General features: G+C 44.7%; 1 protein-coding gene across 1 annotated transcript in view; it reads right to left on the reverse strand.

Moving 5' to 3' along the window:
• Nucleotides 1-22347, reverse strand: part of NRDE2 (NRDE-2, necessary for RNA interference, domain containing) — a 41894-nt gene that overhangs the window by 13392 nt on the left and 6155 nt on the right. The window contains exons 2-8 of the mRNA XM_036264659.1: nt 20812-20920; nt 17632-17865; nt 13929-14087; nt 8432-8882; nt 6930-7335; nt 5477-5610; nt 2539-2659 (exon numbers count right to left, since the gene is read on the reverse strand). Of these exons, the coding sequence (XP_036120552.1) occupies nt 2539-2659; nt 5477-5610; nt 6930-7335; nt 8432-8882; nt 13929-14087; nt 17632-17865; nt 20812-20920 (1614 nt within the window). The remainder of the gene's footprint in view (nt 1-2538; nt 2660-5476; nt 5611-6929; nt 7336-8431; nt 8883-13928; nt 14088-17631; nt 17866-20811; nt 20921-22347) is intronic.

The raw sequence follows: 22347 nt of genomic DNA on the forward strand, positions 1-22347 counted from the left end.
CTACCATGGGAATGTAGTTAATGTCACTTACCTGTACACTTAAAAATGGCTAAAATGACAAATTTTGTGTAAATTTTACAATAAAAAATTACTTTACAAAAGTTACATGAGCCCTGGCCGGTTTGGCTCAGCGGTTGGAGCGTCGGCCTGCGGTCCAGAGAGACCCGGGTACAGAGAACAGCTCTGTACCTGCAGTAGCAGTGGCACACACCAAAGGGTCTCAGGTTCAATTCCCAGACAAGGGCACATACCTGGGTTGCAGGTTCAATCCCCACCCCTGGTCAGGGCATGTGTGAGATGCAACCAATTGATGTTTCTCTCACCCTCTCTCCCTCCTTCCCTCCCTCCCTTCCTTCCTCCCTCCCATTCTCTCTAAAAATCAACGGAAAAATATCCTCAGGTGAAGATTAACCAAAAAGAAAAAAAAAACAAAAAAAAAAAACCAAAAAGCTTGTGGGGTACATATGCACCAACACACATCCCTAACCTGATATTAAAAGTCAAGTTTTTGCCCTGGCCAGTTTGGCTCAGCAGTGAGAGCATCAGCCCTCAGAACAAAGAGGCACGGGTTCAATTCCGGTCAAGGGCACGTACCTCGGTTGCAGTTCATCCCTGGCCCTGGTTGGGGTCGTGTGGGAGGCAACCAATTGATGTGTCTCTCTCATGTTGATGTTTCTCTCTCCCCCTCCCGCGCTATCTGAAGATAAATGGAAAAATATCCCCAGGTAAGAATTAAAAAAAAAAAATTCAAGGTTTTGATGCTTGCGTTATCTTACTGAGAAAACTAACTTCACATCTGATTATGAGTGACCTCTGGTCATTTGGACACTTACTTGGAAGTAATGTTAACTCAGTCTCTGGGCATTGCCACGAGAACTCAACCTCCTCACAGAAATGCCAAATTCGGGAAGCCAGAACAGAAACACCACGCACTGCAAGAGACTCACTCATTAACAAAAACAAAAAACCACCCAAACACACAGAGCCGGGCTGAGTGGGTCACTCGGAGAAAGAAGAGCTACTACCAAAAAGCCTTGTCTGTGTTTTGGTCCTTCGTGTGGTCCCGCAGACTCGGGGCTGAAGTGCGACGCGTACTTCTACTCCGCCTGCGGTTCTGTCTCACGTATGACACCCCGGGTCAGCCCCAACGACAGTTCCAGGTCTTTGTGGGAAAGAACACTCAGAAGGGAGTCGAAGCGGCTGACACCTGGACGGCCCAAGGGAGCCAAGACCACCACCGGATGGCGCTGCCCAGAGCAAGGTCACCCCAAACCCCCGAGGGCCCAGCCTAAGTGGGGACAGACCCACCACCTGGCCCGGAGCTCTGCACTGCCACGCAGGTCAGAGCCAATTCAAAGCTCCCATTTCTCATGTGAAGAAACCACGGTCCAGGAAGTGACACCTGTGAGAAGAGTCTGGCCGCCCGGTGAGGAGCTGATGTCCTGAGCACCCGCCCCTTCTCCCTCACACTGTTTTTTGTTTTTTTTTAACTTTATTTCTTTTTATCCTCACCAAGGACATTTTTGCATTTCAGATAGAGCGGGAGGGAGAGAGGGAGGAAGAGAGAAACATCGATGTCACATCGACTGGTCGTCACCCACACGACCCTGGTTGGGGGCCGGGGACAAACTACAACCGAGGTACATGCCCTTGGCGGGAACCGAACCGGGGTCTCAATGGTCCGCGGGCCAACACTCTAACCGCTGAGCCAAACCGGCCAGGGCCTCCCTCACACGTTCAATGACACCAGCTGAGTGGAGCAAGTCCCAAATAGCTAAGAGCTGTGCTGGCCAATACAGTGGCCATTAGCATGTGTCTATCAAGCTCTTGAGAGTGGCTGGTCTGAACTGAGATGTGCTATAAATGGAAAATGTAATCAGATTTCAGAGTCTATATGGGAAAAAAATGCAAAATACCTCATGAGTTTCTTAATATTGATGAGATGTTGAAATGTTCATGTGTTGATATACTAGGTTAAACAAAACACATTATCAAAATTAATTTCACCTGTTTTCTTTTTGCTTTTTTAATGTGGCTGCTAGAAAATGTGAAGTTACACGTGTGCTTGAAGGATGTTTCTATGGACAGTGCTGTTTTAGAGGGTAAATCTGGAAAGTACTATGAAGTCATTTAGAATGACAGATAATAATTATTTTATAGTATTCCTAAAAAGGCACGTATGTCTTAAAGGATCTGGACACCTCCAAGAAAACAAAGACTACCTCACACACACTAGAATGGGGGTGGGTCAGTGACAAGGCGACTTCCTCAGGAGCAGCCTACAGAGGGCAAACGAACACTTCCGGGGGGAAGCGCGCACCCTCAAAGCCTTACGCACAGTGAGGCCCACTGCTTCCAGGCTCTGAGGGAAACAGTCTGTTCTCCCAGGACACCTACTCAATGGACTTTTCACATTTTGATGTTTGTACAATGTTCTTGAGCTACCGATAAATGGCTTATACATATAAACAAATCGTTGTGAAGACGTAAAAACGAGTCCCAGAAGGAAAGTTCACCCTCGGCCGAGAGGTGCCTTACCTGGACCGACGACCACCCAGCCGCCCCGCTCCTGCTGGTGCATCCAAGCTCTCCAGCCTCGGGCGCCCTTCTCCCCAACCCGGGGCTCTCCACTGTCCCAGAAAGGCTCGAAGAACTCGGCCTGTTCAGATGGAAAACATGGAGGTTAGCCTAACTTGTCCAAAACTGAGTCACTGGGCGAACTAAGTGCTGCCTGTTACAGTCTCTGAAGTAGATGTATGACACTCGCCCCGAAACAGAAAATACAATCATCTTGTGTGGGAGGCAGCCTCCATGGCAGCCCCCATGGCTCTCCCCATGCCTCGTGGGGTTCACACCCTTGAGTGTGGGCTGGACCTAGAATATGGCAGAAAGTGATGGGACGACACTTCCAAGATTGGGCTACAAAGACTGGCCAAGGTCACTGAGGAGCACAGGAGCGGAATGGTGTCCCAGTGCTGACCCTGGTCGGCCAGTCTAACGGGAAACAGTGGCACTGCCAGACCCCTAACTAATGCCCGAGGTCTACTGCTTTCAAGACATTTTGAGAGGAAGGAGACTCAAGGTTTCTGACATCCTGAGGACATGGCCACATCTCCACTAACCGTTCCTAACACCCGGCACAGTGCCCAGCACCAAGCAGAGACGCGGTAAATGCTTGTGGGCACAGAAGTAAACATGGTAGGCATCCAATGAATAAAAAGGTCTGCATGTTGAAGCCTGGCCCCTCCCTCATTCACCTGGACATCAGGTCTGCGGTTATGTGGTGACCAGCTCAGTGGCAATAAATAATTGCACGTGGAACAGAATGTGAACACAGCGAGCAGGGAAGCGATCACGTTATCAACCAACAATAAGGACTTTAACAGAGAGCCAATAAGTTGCTCAATGAAAGCTTTTGTAAGAAACCTTTGAAGAGGATGAGCAGGCTTCCGATGGGCACAGTGGGCCAGGAGCCCCAAGCTTATCCAGCCTGAGCCCCAGGGAGTGTCTCGCATGCCAGGAGGACAGTGTCCAGGAGAGCCACGGACGGCAGGACGGATGCCCGGACGCTGGCCCTGGAGGCCGAGTGCACGTCAGCCAGCTCAGGAAGGGAACGGGGAAGACTACACTCCCTCTTTACAGGTTTTACTCTGATAAGAGGGATGGAAGAAAGTGCACTCAAACAAAAAGAAGGGTGTTTTCTTTTTTAAAGTGTGGTAAATGGTTATAACCAATTTATATATTCCACAAAAACACAGACCAGTAATACCAGACTCTCTGCCTATTTACGATAACAATGTCTCTTACTCATAAAGATATGGAGAGTCATTAAATAAAAGCTTTATTTCAAAGTTGTCATGTAAATACTTTGCAATGACCTGTGCTGTTAGTATTTAAAACCTCAAGAGCTTGGATCAGGCTCCCTTGACATATCAGAGGAAAAGTTGTCCACACTCCAAGTCCGGGCAGTGCACCTCCCCCCATCCAATGAGTAACTGCTCTCATCACAGACAGCGGGTGTCAGCAAAGGGGTGGGCATGTGCACGACCCTGACCCTGATCCCAACCACACACTCCACACGTTCTCAGAGTTTGCTGAGAATCACTTCTGCACCACAGCACTTTTTTTTTTTCTTTATTGATTTTTAGAGGAAAGGGAAGGAAGAAAAAGACAGAAACATCGATGAGAGAGAACATCAACTGGCCGCCTCCTACATGCCCCCACTAGGGATCGGGCTCACAACCTGGGCATGTGCCCTGAGCGGGAATTGAACTGGCAACCTCTTGGTGCATGGGTCAACGCTCAACCACTGAGCCACACCAGCTGGGCCAGCACATTCTTAATATAGCAAAATATGTCTTAAAATAACTGTTACCTGGCTTATTAGACTAATCATCAGTTACACCAATATTTATTCACCAGTATTCTTTAACCAATTTTGTCTGGGAAAAAAAATACATAAAAACAAACATGATAAAAATAGTTTTTAAGTTAATTCACAAAAATTGGAGACCTAAGCCTCTTGAGAACGACCTTCGAAAGATCACCATGACTGAGATACCCTATCCATCTTCCATCAGACCCTCTGCAGAACAGGAAGCTGAGGTTTCTTCCGTGGAAAAGGGGGAAAGAAGGCTTTCTTATATACTAGCTCTATGGTAAGGTTTTCTTATTGCTTCACATCACGAACAATGGCCATGTTCACTGGTCACCTGAACGACTAACCAGCCACGATTAGAATCAGTGTTGACAAAGTGACCAGGGGTCCTTTCCTTAGCGACTCCAGTGGAGAACTGAGACTGGAAAGGTTAACAGGAGGCGACAGACACCTGTGAGAATGCACAAGGTGGGCAGAGTGACACAGGGCGAAAGGCACACGTTTTCCTGACTGGTGGGCACAGCTAGCATTTAAACAAGGGCCAAAAGTAAGGAAAAAAAGGGACATAAGTCTTTATATTTGGGGGGTTGGGGTGTGGTCTTCTTCCATCTCTCCATGTTCCACTACTTTCATTATAGAATTTTCCTTGGAGTGCTAGAATCTTTCTGAGCAACAATCCTCAGCAGGTCTGATATAAAGGAAAACTTCTGTGGTACAGAAGTGATTCTCAGTATTTTAAAAATATTACTCGTACTTGCACTGGCCGGTGTTGTTCAGTGGTTAGATCATCAGGCAGCACACCAAAGGGTTGCAGGTTCGATTCCCAGTGGGGGCGTGTGCCAGAATTGCAGATTCGATCCCTGGCCCAGGTTGGGATGCATGCAGGAGGCAAACCAATCCATCTGTCTCTCTCACATCAATGTTTCTCTGTCTCTCTATTTCCCTCTCTCCCTTCTACTCTCTATGATCAATGGGAAAATTATCCTTGAGTGAAAATTAACAACAAAATACTACCACCGCCTCCCAAAGGAGAGAAGGAGGGAAGGAGGGAGGAGCAGGGGGAGGAGGAGGGAGAGAACAGGAAAGCAGAGCTCACACCTGTCCTTTGGTGTGCAGATCCTTCACGCTGTCAGGCTTGAAGAAGGTGAAGTCCACCATGGCCTGGAACAAGGAAACGGCCTTCTCAGAGTGACCGGCCTGGCGCAGAAAGTGGCACTGCTGAAGAAAGAGGGCTGGAAGCAGGCAGAGTGGGGGGACCCCTGGTTAACACCATCAGAGAAAAAGGACGTAATTGCTAAGAAGCTGCAGTAAAACCCCGAGAACATCTTCTCCCTGAAATGAGCTACTGCTCTATTTTCAAAGATGTGCTACCTACACGCCCTAATTTAAATGACTCAGAACAGTACTGCAATCAAAGTACCATCACAGAATACAAATATTAACAACAAGAACTACGTATACATAAACGCAAGGTAAGAGGTTAGTCTGAACACTGATTATCAAAAAACCCAAAGCTCATTATTACAAGAAAATTTCTAGGACAAGGATGGCATAGCAATTTTTTACCAGAAAGCCAAGATCTGTATTTAGTGGTCACTAGATGGCATTATTCACTAGCAATTTTCATCCTATGCTTCAAGTTTGCTGTAAACAAATCAAGGTTCCATGTTTGAAAATTTCAGTTTGCCTCAACTGTGGTCCAGTTCCACTCACTAAATGACATTAAGCTATTTGGGCATATCACAAAGGAGAGCAAATATGAGGCTCTCTCTGCCAGTGTGGTGAATGCTTATTATCTTTAGAAGTTAACTGTAATAACAGGGTCTGGATCCGGTAACTACCTGCCGTGTGCAGACAGAGCTGGACTCCCCGTGTAGTGTGTCAGTCATGTGCACAGTGACCCTGTAACGCGGGTGTTACACTACTGCTGTGGAGGGAGAGACTGGAGCTGAAATAGGTTAAGGAACCTATCCAAGGTCATACCAGAACCAGCAAAAGGCAAATCCCGGGTTCGAGTCAAGAGCAACAGTCTCTAGCTCCTGCATAACACGCTGCCTCTGATATCTCACTACAGGACACATTTATATTCCAGGCTCCTTCGGGACCCACCGAAAGTGTTAGCAATACATTACCAATAATCTGTATTTCTATGCAATGATGTCCAGTTGGTCGGGGCATCCCACCAACACTGCTGCCTGAAACCCTAGGACTGGATGAGGTGAGCAGCACCGGCATTGCAACAAATAAGCCATCGACAGCCAAGGTGGTGAGAGTGTGACTACGCCTGTCCGGTTAACACGCGGAGAAGCTGGCACTTCTAGGCCAGTGCTGCTTTCCTGACTCTGCCTCTAATGCCCCTACCACCACCAAGAAGCTGGAGGGGTCAAAAGGAGTCCTGATAGTTTTTTTTGATTAATCAATTTTATCAATTTATCAACAGATTTATCAACTTACGACTTTCCTAAAATAAACCAAAATAAATCTTCCTTTTCAACTCAAGTCAAAAGTTTAATTCCTCCCACGTAAATGGACCTGGTCATCATCTCCTTACCAAACATGGCCTCTTCGGTGCCAGGCAGCTCAGGGTGCGACAAGATGCTGCCGTCCTTCACAGCAGACAAAGTACTCAAGCACTTCCCATAAAGACTGTGAATTTTTGATATTGAAAAGGTGCTGAACTGGCTCTGGCAAAACAAAAGGTATTTCTGCCAAAGGCCTGCATTGTTGGGATGTAAGAACATCAGCTTCTGCCACTCTCTGACCAGCGTGGAGGGCTCCCAGAACTCCGTGCACAGCCTCAGCCTGGCGAGCTTCAGGTCCACACTGCTCTGGTTGCTCTCGATGGCCCGCTCCAGAATGGCCAGCTTCTTCTCCAGAACGAGCTTCAAGGACCGCTTCCACTTCTCCTGCTCTCCTTCCCCGACGGCGTACAGGCCAGGACTTCTCATGACCTCGTCCTCAACGACAAAAACACCATTTACAAGTGTGAAGGGCACTGCGCGACCCTCCGGACACCAGCACTGCCCATCCGGTTCCTTACATGCCCCACAGGGTTTCTCGCCTCCCAAAATGAACTGCTGTTCAGACTTTCTCGATAACCACTTGTTTATCATAATTTCTTTCACTGGAAACTCAGTTCCTTGGGGGCCTGTGTCACCTGGTGTGTCTGATCCTGTGTTTACTTCACCCGATTTACCCGTCTATTCTGTCATTTACAGCTTAGATTTATGTATCAATGACAAGCATGCAATGCCTTGAAAACCTTTTCTGGAGTCAACTTCACCATTAAAACAAATGTGGGACAAAATCGTCCGGCCAGTGTGGCTCAGTGGTTTGAGCGTCGACCCATGCACCAAGAGGTCACGGGTTGGTTCCTGGTCAGGACACATGCCCAGGTTGTGTGCCAGATCCCCGGGTTGTGAGCCAGATCCCCAGTGGGGAGCATGCAGGAGGCAGCCAATCAATGTTCTCTCGCATCGATGTTTCTCTCTCTCTCTCCTTCTCACTTCCTCTCTAAAAAAAAATCAATAAAGGCAAAAAAAATTTAAAACAAATGTGGGATAAAATATAACTGTGTAAGTGGTTAAAAAAAAAAAAGTGGAACTAAGACAACCCACATACTTGAGAAAGGGAGCACACAGCTCTAACTGGGTAATTCAGCCAGTGGCCCTTCTCTACAGCTCTGGGCTCGTGGTCCATCTGTCCACCCCCAATGCCTCCCCTGCTGGTGAATATCTACTCCTTTCAAGATTCTGCTCAAACCTCACCTTCTCCTGAGAGCCCTCTCTTGCTCGCTAGGGCAGGTCGCTCCCTCACTCCATCCCAAACCACACACTGAAGCATTCATCCCCCCACACTGCGTGCATTCTCCGCACGGCGGTCTTCCTCTCCGCGCTCTGAGCAAGCCCAGGGCAAGGGCTAGTCTAGTTATCTCTACAGGCCCAGAGCCCGCGTTCCTCATAGGAGCTCAAAAGTGCTGCACAGTACATGGCTTTGCCCAAAACGAGGACTGTCATGCTAAGTGAGGTACGAGAAGCGGGACCTGGTCCTTACCTGAAAAGCAACGAACGCCATCCACAGCTGAATATCCCGAGGATTCTCGCGCACCCTCCTGTTAAACTCCTCCACCTTGGCCTTGAGAAGCGTGTTCTCTCGTTCTGCTTGGGAGTCTGGCTGCTTTGACTCCTGCTCTGAAGGACCCTGTCCTTGTAACCACTGCGTGGTGGATTGGTCATAAATCCCCAGAGGGTTCAGCCAGGTTGTCACAGGAGGAACGACCTCGTCCAAGCCCTTCACCGGGATAAACGAGACTGGCTCGGATGAGAGAGTTTCTGTTTTACCGCTAACGGCAACCCCATCAGCGTTCATCAACACCACGTTCTTCTTCGTAAAGTAGCGCTCGACGTGCTTGTGCGAATGCTTCTTTGGTGCGGAAGCCCCCTCCCAGGATATGCACTGCTTCTTAGGGTTAATGCCAAGGCAGGAGTCTCCTTTCCGCTTGTATCTTGTATTTGAAAAAGAGAAAAAGTTACTGAGGGACTATGTATGCTAGCTCTGAATGAGTGAAGACTCATCAGACTGAAACTCGTGTTATGCAAGTTAAATGCATATATTCGAGTTCACCTTACCTTCAAACTGTTTCTATTTGGAGAAATATGAGGGTTAGCAATTAGCTTTTTCTGTCCGTTTGACTTACTCCTCTAACAAGTCAAGTCTTTGTCAACGTCTCATGAATTTGAGATCATGCCTGTCTTCTAGATGTTGGTAATTCACACCTTCCTGGAGCTTTGTAGTTGAAGTACTGTCACCTACACTTTGTCTTCTGACTGTCACAGTCACAGGTGCAGGCAAGGCGGAAATCATCACGCCTTCTTTCACAGGATCCCTGCATAAGGACACCGAGGCCTTAGGGGACGCTGGGTCCTGTCTCCTAGCAGTCCCTTTCCTCAGGACTGTCCTGTGTCCCGACTTAAAAAGATAACATATAGGTCTAAGATTCTTTTTTCATCCTGAAAAAAAGTATGTCAAATAAAATTACATCTGACTATTTTCTACTCTGGAAGAAAAAAAGGCTGGGTTCTGAAATGCTTTTATGGAACGTGTAGGCGTCCCCAGAGTTACAAACACATGACTACTGAATATCTGCACAAAAGCTCAGGAAAATTGTGCACTTTTCTGTACGTATGTTATATAAACAACCCAATTTAAAAATGAGCAAAAAATCTGAAAAGAACTCACAAAAGACATGAGTTACCAATAAGCACATGAAAGAGTGTTCGACATATTAGTCATCAAGGAAATGCAAATTATAACCACAGAGAGATTCACCACATACCCATCAAAACAGCCAAAATGAGAGACTGACGATACCAAACGTTGGTGAGTAATCTGTGGAGTAACCAGGACTCCCAAATGCTGGTGATAGGAACATAAACTGGTACAGGCACTTAGGGAAAATATCGCAGTTTCTTTAAAAACTAAGTATAGACCTACCCTATGACCCAGCAATTCTATTCCTAGGTATTTACCAAAGAAAAAGGAAACCACATGTCTACACAAAGGCTTGTGCACAAATGTTCTCAGCAGCTTTATTCATAACAGCCAAACCTTGGAGGGAGTCCAGGTGTCCGCCAACCAAAGAATGAAGAAACAAACGGTGGTAAATGTCACAACAAGGATGAAGCTCAAAAACATCTCGCTGAGTGAAAAAAGCCAGACACCAAAGAGTATACACTATATGATTCCATTTAAATGAAATTCTAGAATAGACCAAACTAATTGATGGCGGAAGAAAATTAGAACGGGAATGGCCTCTGGGGAGGTGGGGTGTGGACTGACTGGAAAGGAGCATGAGGAAACTTTTTGGGGTCACAGTGATGTTCTATATTTTCACAGAGGTCTGGGTTATTCAGGTATATGCCTCTGTCCAAACTCAGCAAATGAAGATCTGTATATTACAATATATGTAAGTTTTACATCAAAAGATAAAAATAAACCAATCCGGGACTGTAGTTAATGATATCCATGCTGAAGTATTAGGGGGTAGTATATTGATATTGGCGGTTTACTTTGCAATACATCAAAAAACAAGATGGGCTGGTGGGTGAATGGAGAGAAATATGACAAGGTAAGTGCAGCACAGTGGTAGACTACAGGGCGTGGATGTGTGAGTATTCACTGTCAAATTTTTTCAACTCATACTGTGTGTTTCTAACTTTCAACATAAACCGCCGTGGGAAGACAAGGACAGGACAGACCCACTGCCACCACCTCGTCAGCTCCCAGCAGCTCGGCCTCCACCCCGTGGTTGAGCCCCAGCACCTCCTCTGCTGCCCCAGGCGACAGGCACGAGACGCTCTCTGCCTACCCGTGCTCCCCAGCACTCCCGCTCGTTCGTCCTGGCTGTGCAGACGCTGCCTACCCAGCAAAGCGCCGAAGACAACGGCCATGTCCCTGCTGTGGGCCAAACAGCCACGAGCCCTCAGCAGGCCCTCACGTGTCAGTGCTGGCCAAGTCGTCTGCTCACCTCCTCTCAATGCTCTCGGTCTGTCCGTGTCCCTCTTCAGGTGTGAAAACTCAGCTCCTAACCCAATATTCCCACTGTCCTCTGCCAGCGCAGAGTGCCATGGGATCAATACCTTCCTAGGTCTGGACACTAACAGTTGTACATCTATGAATCCAGGCAAGACTTACCTCACCAAAGCTTTCTAGAAACTCACAACAATGTCCTAAGCCTTGACAGCAGTATCTTTGCAGTTCAGATTAATGAAGTTGTTACTAATTATTCTCTTTTGAAGGTCTGGGCCATTCACTAGCAGAGGCTTAAGAGCCACTCAGTGTTAGCCCTGGCCAGTTTGGCTCAGCGGTTAGAGCGTTGGCCTGCAGTCCGGAGAGACCCGGGTTCGGTTCCCGCTAAGGGCACGTACTTCGGTTGCAGTTTGTCCCCGGCCCTGGTTGGTCGTGCGGGTGGCAACCACTTGATGTGTCCCTTCACATCGATGTTTCTCTCTCTCCCTTCCTCTCTCTCTCTCCCACTCTATCTGTACAAAAAATGGAAAAGTATCCTCGGGTGAGGATAAAAAAAAAAAAAAAGAGCCACTCAGTGTTAATGCTTTTTCCTTTCTTCATCTATTTCTAAATAATAACCCTTTATATTTGCATACAATTTCTAATTCCGTATCAAATATTTGTAATATTCAAGTGTAAAGGCACGGCCAGAGTCAAGATTCCCAATTTATATATGAAGAAACAGAGGCTCAGACAACTAAGTGACTTGCCTGGAATTACATTACTAGTAAATGGCAAAGTCAGAATGAGAACCAGTCCTGTTTCCCAATCTAGAAAATGTCCAACTCTCCTGCCCACTGGTTTCATGACCTTGAGAAACCACTGCACCTCCCTGAGGCTCCTTTCCCTCACTCGCAAGATGAGAGAGCTCCCCTCCCCCCGGAGCGCGGTGAGCAGCAGACAGGCGAGCTAGGTGAGAGCACGGGCCGCGGCACAACTTCATGCCCAACCAGTTTGCTGACCCCCCACCTTTACCGGGTTTCTACCACACCCGTGTGCCACACTGTGGTGGCATGGAAACCAAACAAGATTTCAGGGATATTAAAAATAATTAAAAAATATATGAATACATTTTAAGTATGATAATCACTTGCTCTCAGCCTGGAGGTTTTCATAGCTAACACGTAGACAAAAACATGCACTGGAAAATAATATACACTCATCATAAAGAAATTTATAGTTGGAATTGCTTATGTGGGAGGTATAATGTCATGAGTGAAAACATGATCAAAATTTGGAGGTGCAGCAAAGTAATGGGGACTGAAAAGGTAATTAGCCTAGCCCTGGCTAGTCTGGCTTAGCAGTTAATGTCGGCCCATGGACCAGTGAGTTGTGGGTTCGATTCTGGCCAAAGGCATGTACCTGGTCAGGGTGGTGTGGGAGGCAACCTGTCGGTGTGTCCCTCTCATGTCGATGTTTTTCTCTCTCTCTCCCTTAAACTCTATCTGAGGATAAATAGAAAAATATCCTCTGGTGAGGATTAAAAAAAATAAATAAATAATAGGGACCCTGGCCGGTTTGGCTCAGCGGTTAGAGCGTTGGCCTGTGGTCCAGAGAGACCCGGGTTCAGTTCCCGCTAAGGGAATGTACCTCAGTTGCAGTTTGTCCCCGGTCCTGGTTGGGTTGTGCAGGTGGCAGCCACTCGATGTGTCCCTTTCACATCGATGTTTCTCTCTCTCTTCCTCTCTCTCCCTCCCACTCTATCTGAACAAAAAAAATGGAAAAATATCCTCAGGTGAGGATTAAAAAATAAATAAATAAAGGCAATTAGCCTATAAAGAATGGTATCAATCTCCAAGGTCTCCTCCTACCCTTATATCCCATGATTCTCTACCTTCCCTTTGATGGCCTGTGAGCTGTCTGGGAACAGAAACCGTGTACTGTTGTTCTGTTTCCAACAGTATCTCACAAGAGCTTAATAAGTATTCAAATATGTATACATATTTTTTTTATCCTCACCCAAGGATATTTTTCTATTTATCTTCAGATAGAGTAGGAGGGAGAGAGAGGGAGAGAAAGGGAGAGCGAGTGAAACATCGACAAGAGAAGGACACATCAACTGGCTGCCTCCAGCACAACCCTGACCAGGGCCGGGGACGAACCACAACCGACGTACATGCCCTCAGCCAGAGTCAAACCCGTGACTTACTGGTCCACAGGCCGATGCTCTACCGCTGAGCCAAACTGGCTGGGCAAGTATTCAAATTTTTTTTTTTTTTAATCCTCATCCGAGGACACTTTTCCATTTTTTGTACAGACAGAGTGGGAGGGAGAGAGAGGAAGAGAGAGAGAGGGAAACATCGATGTGAAAGGGACACATCGAGTGGCTGCCACCCACACGACCAACCAGGGCCGGGAACAAACTGCAACCAAGGTACGTGCCCTTAGCGGGAACCGAACCCGGGTCTCTTCGGACTGCAGGAGGACGCTCTAACCGCTGAGCTAAACCGGCCAGAGCCAAATATTTTTGATTGAAAGCTCAGGGGAGAAAAGTTTAAACTCATTACTAAAGCAGATACCATCACCTATTTTTATGATTATCTGGTAATGTACGCTGAAAACATTTTGAAAAAGTCATTACCATTTAATGTCATACGTTGGGGGATGGAAGTGTGGATAAATAAAAGGCTTTCACAACTTTTTAAATGGCACATAGATTAGATCAAACCGTTTCCAGGCCATTTGTCACAGTTATTTCAAGGTATTTTTAGATTCATTCCTTCAACAAATATTGACTCAACACCACCTATTGTGCCAGGCACGGCTCCAAGTGCCATGGAGAAATAAGATGAATCCAACCTGGATCTTGATCTCAAGGTTTAAATGTTCATTTTAGAATATGCATGAACAACTTAGCAATGATTAAAAACCCAAAGAATCTACAAGGGCATGGGGGGTGGCAGGCAGACAGAGACAGCAGTGGAGAATTCAGGAGAGAAGTTCCTGCCCATCAGGGAAAATCAGGGAGAGAAATGGTGGGTACCTGGCTATATCTCCTCGGTAGAGGGACTTATACTCCCAGTTGGCAGGGTCTGGCTTCTTATCTGTTCTGAAGGTTTCTCCTGTCAGATCCTGAATGTCCTCAAGCCACACACAGCGATGTCCAGCAGCAGCAGCAGCAGCAGCAGCATTATTTTCTTGACTGCGGGACAAGGGAACGTGAAGAAGAGAAAGGGAGAGGCACTTAAACATCTTCCAGTTAACATTTCACGTTTGCAGCAACTGGAAGTTAAACATTTCAAACCCCACACAACATCAAGGGAACTGAGTACATAAAATGCGTACATGCCATACAGAGCTCCAGAAAAGGTTTAAAATATAAAGCAAAACGTGTCAACACTAAGTGGCACTTGACCAAAAAAGAAGTCATCTCAGAAATTAACCTGAGGGATACAGAGGTGTTCTTTTTCAAGTATTCCATTTAAATTATTGTAACCTGAATTTCAAATATATTCATAAACAAGAATTAAAAAAAAAAAAAAAGTGGGCTGCCCCTACTTCACCTTATCTGAAAGTGCTCGGATTATGTATTCCAACTCAAAGCTCAACAATGCCAACAAGGGCCATGGTGGTGAAGAGGTCCACCTCAGATGTGCTTAGGCTTGGTCTGTCTCGTTTGTCTAGTCTGGGCTCTGTGCGTGGCTTTGCCTGTGTGCACCGACCTCCTACATGAAGGAGAGAGAGCCCACTGTAAGACAAGACACTGAACCACCCTGTGAGCTGGCAGACTTCCCGCTTAGATACACATGGAACCACTTCCCTAGGAGTCAAGTGAGAGGGAGGGGAGGGTTTTCTGGCATCTAACATCTTTCCTCCTCTAAAGAAAATCAGTTTAGCCCGTCAGGTGTGGCTCAGTGGATTGAGCATAGTCCCATGCACCAAGAGGTTGCCGGTTTAATTCCCAGTCGGGGCACATGCCCGGGTTTCGAGCATGCAGGAGGCAGCTGATCAATGTTTCTCTCTCATCAATGTTTCTATCTGTCTCCCCTTTCCCTTCCTATCTAAAAATAAATAAATAAATGGTCCTAGCCAGTTTGGCTCAGCAGTTTAGCGTCAGCCTGTGGACCAGAGAGTCCCCGGTTCAGTTCCTGCTAGGGGCATGTACCACAAATAAATAAATGCATACATACATACATACATACATACATACATACTAAGGGGAAAAAAAAAAGAAAAAGAAAATCCGTTCATAATGTTGCTGACACAGAAGCTGCCCAAGGGGTCACAACAGTTGTTAACTGTCATTCCATCTGCTTTTGAGCTCTGCCCATACAGAAATGAAGGTTCTGGAGGCCTCTACATCCTTCCTGCCTGGAAATACAGAGAATGGTATTTCATGGACACCAAGTAGCAATTCAATAAATATCTGATGAATGGCCATCTCAGGTTAACATGGTAATGTTAACACACTCCCCTTCCGAACAACTGCGGAGGGGTTTCTGGCAATGAAGACCACAAGGAGAAGTGAAAGGAAGGAAAGAGACTAACGCAGCCCAGAAACAGAAAGCCAATTGGGGGTAAAAGAAGGACGGGCCAGCTGCAGACCACCCCTGGGAGTAAGCAAGCCCTTGTCCCTCCCACTGGATACTGAGGGCAGGAAGCAGGATGTGGTCTGGGCTGTGCGCAAGGAGGGATCTGCCTCCACCTGAAGGTGAAGAAGTCGTTCTGGGAAACAAACGTCAGTCAGCCTCGGCGGAAGTTGTTCTTCGACCTGGAGACCTATATGCTGTATCAACCCCCATGAATCCACTTTACTGACATCACAGGAAGACTCAGAACTCCCTAGTATCTTGTCAGTACGGGAACAAACAATTCTTCCAGATCACCGTCCCAGGAAGAGACTACAAACGTTAATAGTAAGAAAGTAAAATAGAAGGAAAAACTTTTTATTTTGATCTTAATTGGGGATATTCTGCAAAATATCAATAAACTTAAAAATGCGGTCTGGATCATACAACTATGAGGAGGCTGCAAAGACCACCTCTTACGTGGTTGAGCACAGGCTGAAAACAGCTATCTTTCCGGTTCTAATGGTGGTTCCTACATGTGTTCAGGAAATCCTTTAAAGCTTTTTTTCCTCAGCTATAAAAAAGAACAAGTAGCTAACGGTGAGTTTTCAGAAGATAAAACAATTAATATATTTTTCTTTGAAGACATGCAAAAAAAAAAGCAAGAATATCAATATATTCATTCATTCACATAAATAAAAATATATTCAGTGTGCACATTAGTATGTATCAGGCCCTGTGCCAAGGCTGGGAGGTACAACGGCCAGCAAGGGGAACATGGTTCCTGCCCACACAAAGTCAGTCAAATTCAGACCCTTTTGCTTGACCCCTTTCTTTTTCCTCCTAGAGCAAGTTAGGGTCACAGGCAGAGCACCTGAGATACACAGAGGGCTGAATAAACCTGGATCCTCTGAGCCAGAGGCCTGCAGTGCTGATCAGACACTGATCTGACAGCAGAAGGGTGTTCGCCTCTCTGATGGAAACACCACGGGCCAGATTGCACACCTGCTCCAACAGAGCCCTCACTGACATCAAGGGGACTTCAAAGCACACAACAAAAGCAAATAACCCCTCAAGAATCACAAAAATCTTAACAGCAGTCATTTTTTTAGTATGCCTTGGACTAGTGAACAAAGAAAAAAAGGAATATGAGGAATAACTCATGTACTGTCACACAGTAACTGTCGCACCTCTGGGCAAGGCGCCTCCCTCTGCAGGAGGAGGACCACACAGAGAGGACCAGCTATCGCTGAGAACCCACACTTTGACCGGTCTGCAGAAAGACTGCAACAATGTGCTCAAGACAGACAGACAGCAGTGTAATTTGTGTAGAAACGAAGCCCCAAGGAAAGGAAATACTGTGGTCCCGAGCTATTTTATACCTTCAACACGGGTTCTCAAAAATGTGAAATGAGAAATGGACAAAACCAAAAATTATTATTCTTTTTAAAATTCTCACCCCAGGATATTTTTTCCATTTATCTTCACATAGAGTGAGAGAGAGAGAAAGAGAGAAACACTGATGTGAAGAGACACACTGACTAGTTGCCTCCTACATGACCCAACCAGGGACAATGGAATGGCAACGGAGTACGTGCTCCTGACCGGAACCGAACCCTTGACTCTTTGGTCCACAGGCAGACACTCTAACCACTGAGCCAAACTGGCCAAGGCAAAGCAACAATTATTTTCAAGGGCTATAATTAACCTTCACCAAAGAGTGTGTGTGTGTGTGTGTGTGTGTGTGTGTGTATGGGGGTGGTAACGGGACTGACTGAAAGGAAGATGTATCACAATGAAGAGACGACATTTCTCTTTTTGTGAGCGTGGAGGCCAACGCCCTCATGCGACCCAGCCTACATGCCCCCATGTGGCACATCTGCCATCATTCAAAACTCCCAAAGTCTTTTTGTCTCAGTCAGGTTTGACACAATCATACTGTGCCTAATTAACATTTCTCAAATAAAATCATGGCTCTCATTTGTCACAGTTTCCTTTTCTTTCCTTTTATGCTGACCAAACGCTAGAGGTCTATTTTTCCCAGCTTTATCGAGATATTTATTAACTGTTTTGACTGAGTAGTTATATAATCAGTTAACTGTCAAACTTGTGGCAGTAATCAAGGGAGAAAAACTAAAGATTTAAAATATCGTAAGTGTTGGAGAACAGAAAACCTACTTCAGTTTCTCTGATTCTCTGTTACCGTCTCGGAAGCCTCTGGAAGGTTTGTCCTTTTCAGAATCAGTGTCTGGCTCAGACCCACTGCTACCTGACTGCCCACGTTTTCTCTTGGTTTTCTTGTGGTGCTGATGCTTCCTCTTCTTCTTTTTCTCTTTCTTCTTTTTTCTGCTTGCTGGTCTGAGCTTTCTGTTTGTGTCACCTTCACCTGAAGGCTCTGACTGAGGAGGATCCCTGTTTGGGAAAATCAACATTAGACTCTTTAGAAGAGAATCAGGGAAAATAATATGTAAACAAGTAACCAAATAAACAAATATATAAAAGGAAATTCTAAAAATGCTCACACAGACTTACTATTTTCCCATACATTATACAGTATCTTCCTGTAAAGATGTTAAGAGTTGGATCTAAAATGAAACCAGGTGAAGAAATTCTCGTTTTAATAGCTTCTGAAGTTATGCTTTCATACCTATACATTTCTAAACAAAAGTAATCTACTGGTTATTTTATCAAATATAGTTTGTTTTTGTTTTTTAAATCCTCACCTGAAGATGTTTTTCCATTGATTTTCAGACAGAGTAGGAGGGAGAAAGGGAGAGATAAATATCAATGTGAAAGAGACACACTGATTGGTTGCCTCCCCCACGACCCCAACCAGGACCAGGGATCGAACCGCAACCAAGGTACATGCCCTTGACTAGAATAGAACCCACAAACTCTTTGGTCTGCAGGCTGACGCTCTAACCACTGAACCAAACTGGCCAGGGTTCAAATATAGTCTTTTTAAAAACATTATAAAAGGTTTATTTTCAGTCCTACACATTATACCACCATGTTCTTAATGCCAAAAAAAGAACAACCCATGGTTTAATTCTGGTCCTTGTTTTTAAAGGTTATAATGAGCTCTTTATTATCACTGAAATATCTACAAACAACTTCCTCTCATGCATCAACTATTCTCAATTTCCAAAGGTTTCTTCCACTTTTAGAGTACATGGCTTCCTAGGGTTCATTTTACATATATATATGTATATATGTATATACTCCTCACCTGAGGGTATTTTTCTACTTATTATCAGATAGAGTGGGAGGGAGGGACGGAGGGAGAGAGAGACAGAGAGAAACATCGACATGACAGAGCCACATCAACTGGTTGCCTCCTGCATGCCCTTAACCAGAATGGAACCTGAGACTCACTGGTCCTGGGGCCGACGCTCTAACCACTGAGCAAAACTGGCCAGGGCCTAGGGTTCATTATATTAATGAACCATCTAGTCTGTAATGGTCAGAGAGCTTATTTCTCAATTCAATAATCTACAACAAAATTCTTTCAAAGCCGGGTAGAGATGTGTACCATTTGCTTTCCCTAAAGTGTTCGTGAGCTTCTACCCTATGCTACTGTGGGAGTCCAGAACAAGCTACCCCAGAAGTGCCTCAGTGGTATGGGAGCTGAAGGCAATTTTAGCTTCAGGCTCAAAAGAAACTTCTCCTCCCTTCCCCCTTCCTTAACTACAGTAAAACCTCGATATAACGGACTAATTCGAGTGGGGGGGAGGGTCCGTTAAAGCCAAAAGTTTGTTATATAATAAAGTATGTTTTCTGAATGTGTATATTAAAAAATTGACAAATTAGTTTACCTGTTTTTACTTATGTAGACACATTTGTGTAATTAAAATTATGTTAAAAGTTTAATTTCACAGAAAAGCTTTCTATATGTATTACAGTAAATTTATACTGAATAGGTCTAGTAAATGCATGCGTTCACCAGTCACCACGAGTAAACAAATGCACATGGCAGGGGTGTGGCTTAGCACGTCAGAATGTTAGCAGGAGTTAAAACTGCTTCATAAAGTCCCGCCAGGAAACAACAGAACCAACTATCACACATCGTGATGCGGAGTGATCATGTGCTAATCATTTTGTAGATATTGTTTATGAGCGATGACTCTGGATTTAAATATGTAGACTATAGTTGTAGATATGTAATATTTACTTATATGTTGGCAAAATCACTACAGTGTTTATTCCAACATATGGCCTATTCGCTAAAATCTGTTAAGAAGTGAATTAATGACAAAAATAACCTGTTAATTTAACTACAAGCAAATCTTGGTTAAAAACATTTTAAAATAAACAGGGTGTTAATTTTCACATATGACATATGGACCAAAAATTCAGTCCGTTAAATCGAGATCTACAAAATCAAGGGTTTACTGTACCTAGAAGAATTTGAATTAGAGGCCTTGCCTATAACAGATGATCAAGGGTAACTTCTGACCTATATACAGGGTAGGAAACTTCTATTTACTAAAAGTCTGCTCTTATCATCCTGCAATGACCTTTTGAAGCCCCAAGGCACCTTGCCTCGTCCCTCATTCAGCACGTCTATATACCTCAATCTCCCTTTCCACCTCTGAACCTCTCATGTATGCGGCGGTCTCTGACTCTCTCCTGTATGTGGGATTCCTGTGCCCACAATATTAAATTTTATTTTCTCTTGTCCGGCTGATGTGGCTCAGTGGTTGAGCATCGACCCATGCACCAAGAGGTCGCCAGTTCAATTCCCGGTCAGGACACATGCTCAAGTTGTGGGTCAGATCGCCAGTGGGGGGCATGCAGGAGGCGGCCAATTGATGTTCTCTCTCATCGATGTTGCTATCTCTCTCTCTCTCACTTCCTCTCTCTCTAAAATCAATAAAGGAAAAAAATTTTTAATTTCATTTTCTCTTGTCAATCTACCTCCTGTTGATTTATTATCTGTCCAGCCAGAAAGAACCAGAGGAGAGAGAGAATTTCCCCCCTTCCCCACATTATATTACACAAGCTCCTCTTATTTTTACACAAGTATTAAAAATGCAACTAAACAAATATCTGAATTCTATGTTGATCAATAGTCTAAAGGTTACTAAGAGGTTCGTAAATAAGAATCACAATGATGCCATTTCCCTCATGGCCTAATTACTGCCAGTAACTGTGTCATGTAGCTGCCCCTGCAATGCAAAGTGGGGGACCGGAATAATCTGTAAGAGGTAAGAGAAAACACTCAAAGGCCACCTCATCACTTTAAGTAAGAGTTTTACTTAGCTCTCCCATCACAGGGTTTTCTACGGAGCATCATTCAAGCTAAGCCACAGACAGTGCACTGACAAAGACTAAAACTCCATCTATCAAAAATACTACCTCGTCAGTGGTGAGCCTTCAGAAACAAGGGCTGCGGCCTCTTCAGTTTGTTGGCTCAGAGTTGTTACGGTTTCAACACAAAAGCTTGGGTTGCTTAGCCAGTCTAATTCTGCACATGTAAAAAAGAGAAAAGATCAATGAAATGAGCTCAGTACAATTTCTAAAGCAGGAAATCCTTCTTACCAGCTGGCATCCTACTTCACAGCCAATGTCAGCCAGATATTTAGAATGGTCTACAGAGGCCAAAGGTAATCCATAAATTTTTTACTTCACAGGGCTCAGGGCTTTAACGCACTCTAAAGTAGTTTAGACTGGAATCCTCTGTGATGTGAGGCTGTGGCTTAAGCAAAAGCCATGTAACAAGTGTTGCCTAAAAGGCAAGAAGGTTTTATGCATTCCATCCACCTAATGAGCACAAAGGCTTCCTAAGCATTAGGTTGTAATGACCTCAAATCTGACCTAGGTAATTCCAGAAAGTTAAAAAAATCAAATCATGTATAAAAGCCCACCATGCTTAACATTATTACAGAAGATTAAAATATTTTTCTTTAAAAGAATATTCTAATGTTTTATCTTAGTTACCACAAACCTTTCTTTACAACAAACAGTACTCCTCTTTGAAAATAAAAGCACAAGGGTAGGGGCTCAGCTGGTTGGAGCATCATCCCATACACCAGAAGGTTGTGAGTTCAATTCCCAGTCAGGGCACATACCTAGGTTTTGGGTTTTATCCCTAGTCAACACTTACAAGAGGCAACCAATCAGGTAAGGATTAAAAAAACAACAACAAGGTATCAACTTTTCTAGCTAATGTTAAATTATATAAGATATTAATAACGATTGCCCTGGCTGGTGTGGCTCGGTTGGAGCATCTTCTCATGCACCAAAAGGTGGTGGGTTCAATTCCTGGTCAGGGCACATGCAGGAAGCAACCAATCCATGTTTCTCTCTCCCTCTCTTTCTTTTCCTCTCTGCAAAATCAATAAATAAAAAAATAATTAATAAATAAATACAAAGATATTAACAATGATTATCTTTGGGTAGGTAATAAGATTAAATGTCTGAAAACTTTTTTTTCCTGCTTATCCATTAATTTCTGACTCTTCTACAATGAATTATTTCTAAATTACTTATTTTCTAACTTTCAGGGGTCTTAGATATGAAGGAAATGAAAAAAATCATGGGACAGTAGCAGGAAGGGGGCCCATCGAGGGGTTTGTATCAGTCCTATTTTGTTTTAGGATGGGTGGCCAGAGCATAGTCATATGCTGAGAAAATGGTTGCAGTTAGAAGAGAGAAGGATAATTATATTTTCAACAGCTGTACTGGGATATTATTTATATATCATAAGGTTCAACTATATCAAGTGAGCAATTCAGCGGATTTTTAGAATATTTAGAATATGGTGCAATATCACCATAAGATAATTTTAGGACATTTTCATCATCCCCAAAGAAACCCCATACCTATTAGCAGTCACTCTCCTATTCCCCCACCCTGACTCCCAGTACAAGGAAATCTCTGACTTTTTTTCTC

Source organism: Molossus molossus, unplaced genomic scaffold, assembly GCF_014108415.1.
Source record: "Molossus molossus isolate mMolMol1 unplaced genomic scaffold, mMolMol1.p scaffold_m16_p_1, whole genome shotgun sequence".
NCBI classification, from domain to species: domain Eukaryota; kingdom Metazoa; phylum Chordata; class Mammalia; order Chiroptera; family Molossidae; genus Molossus; species Molossus molossus.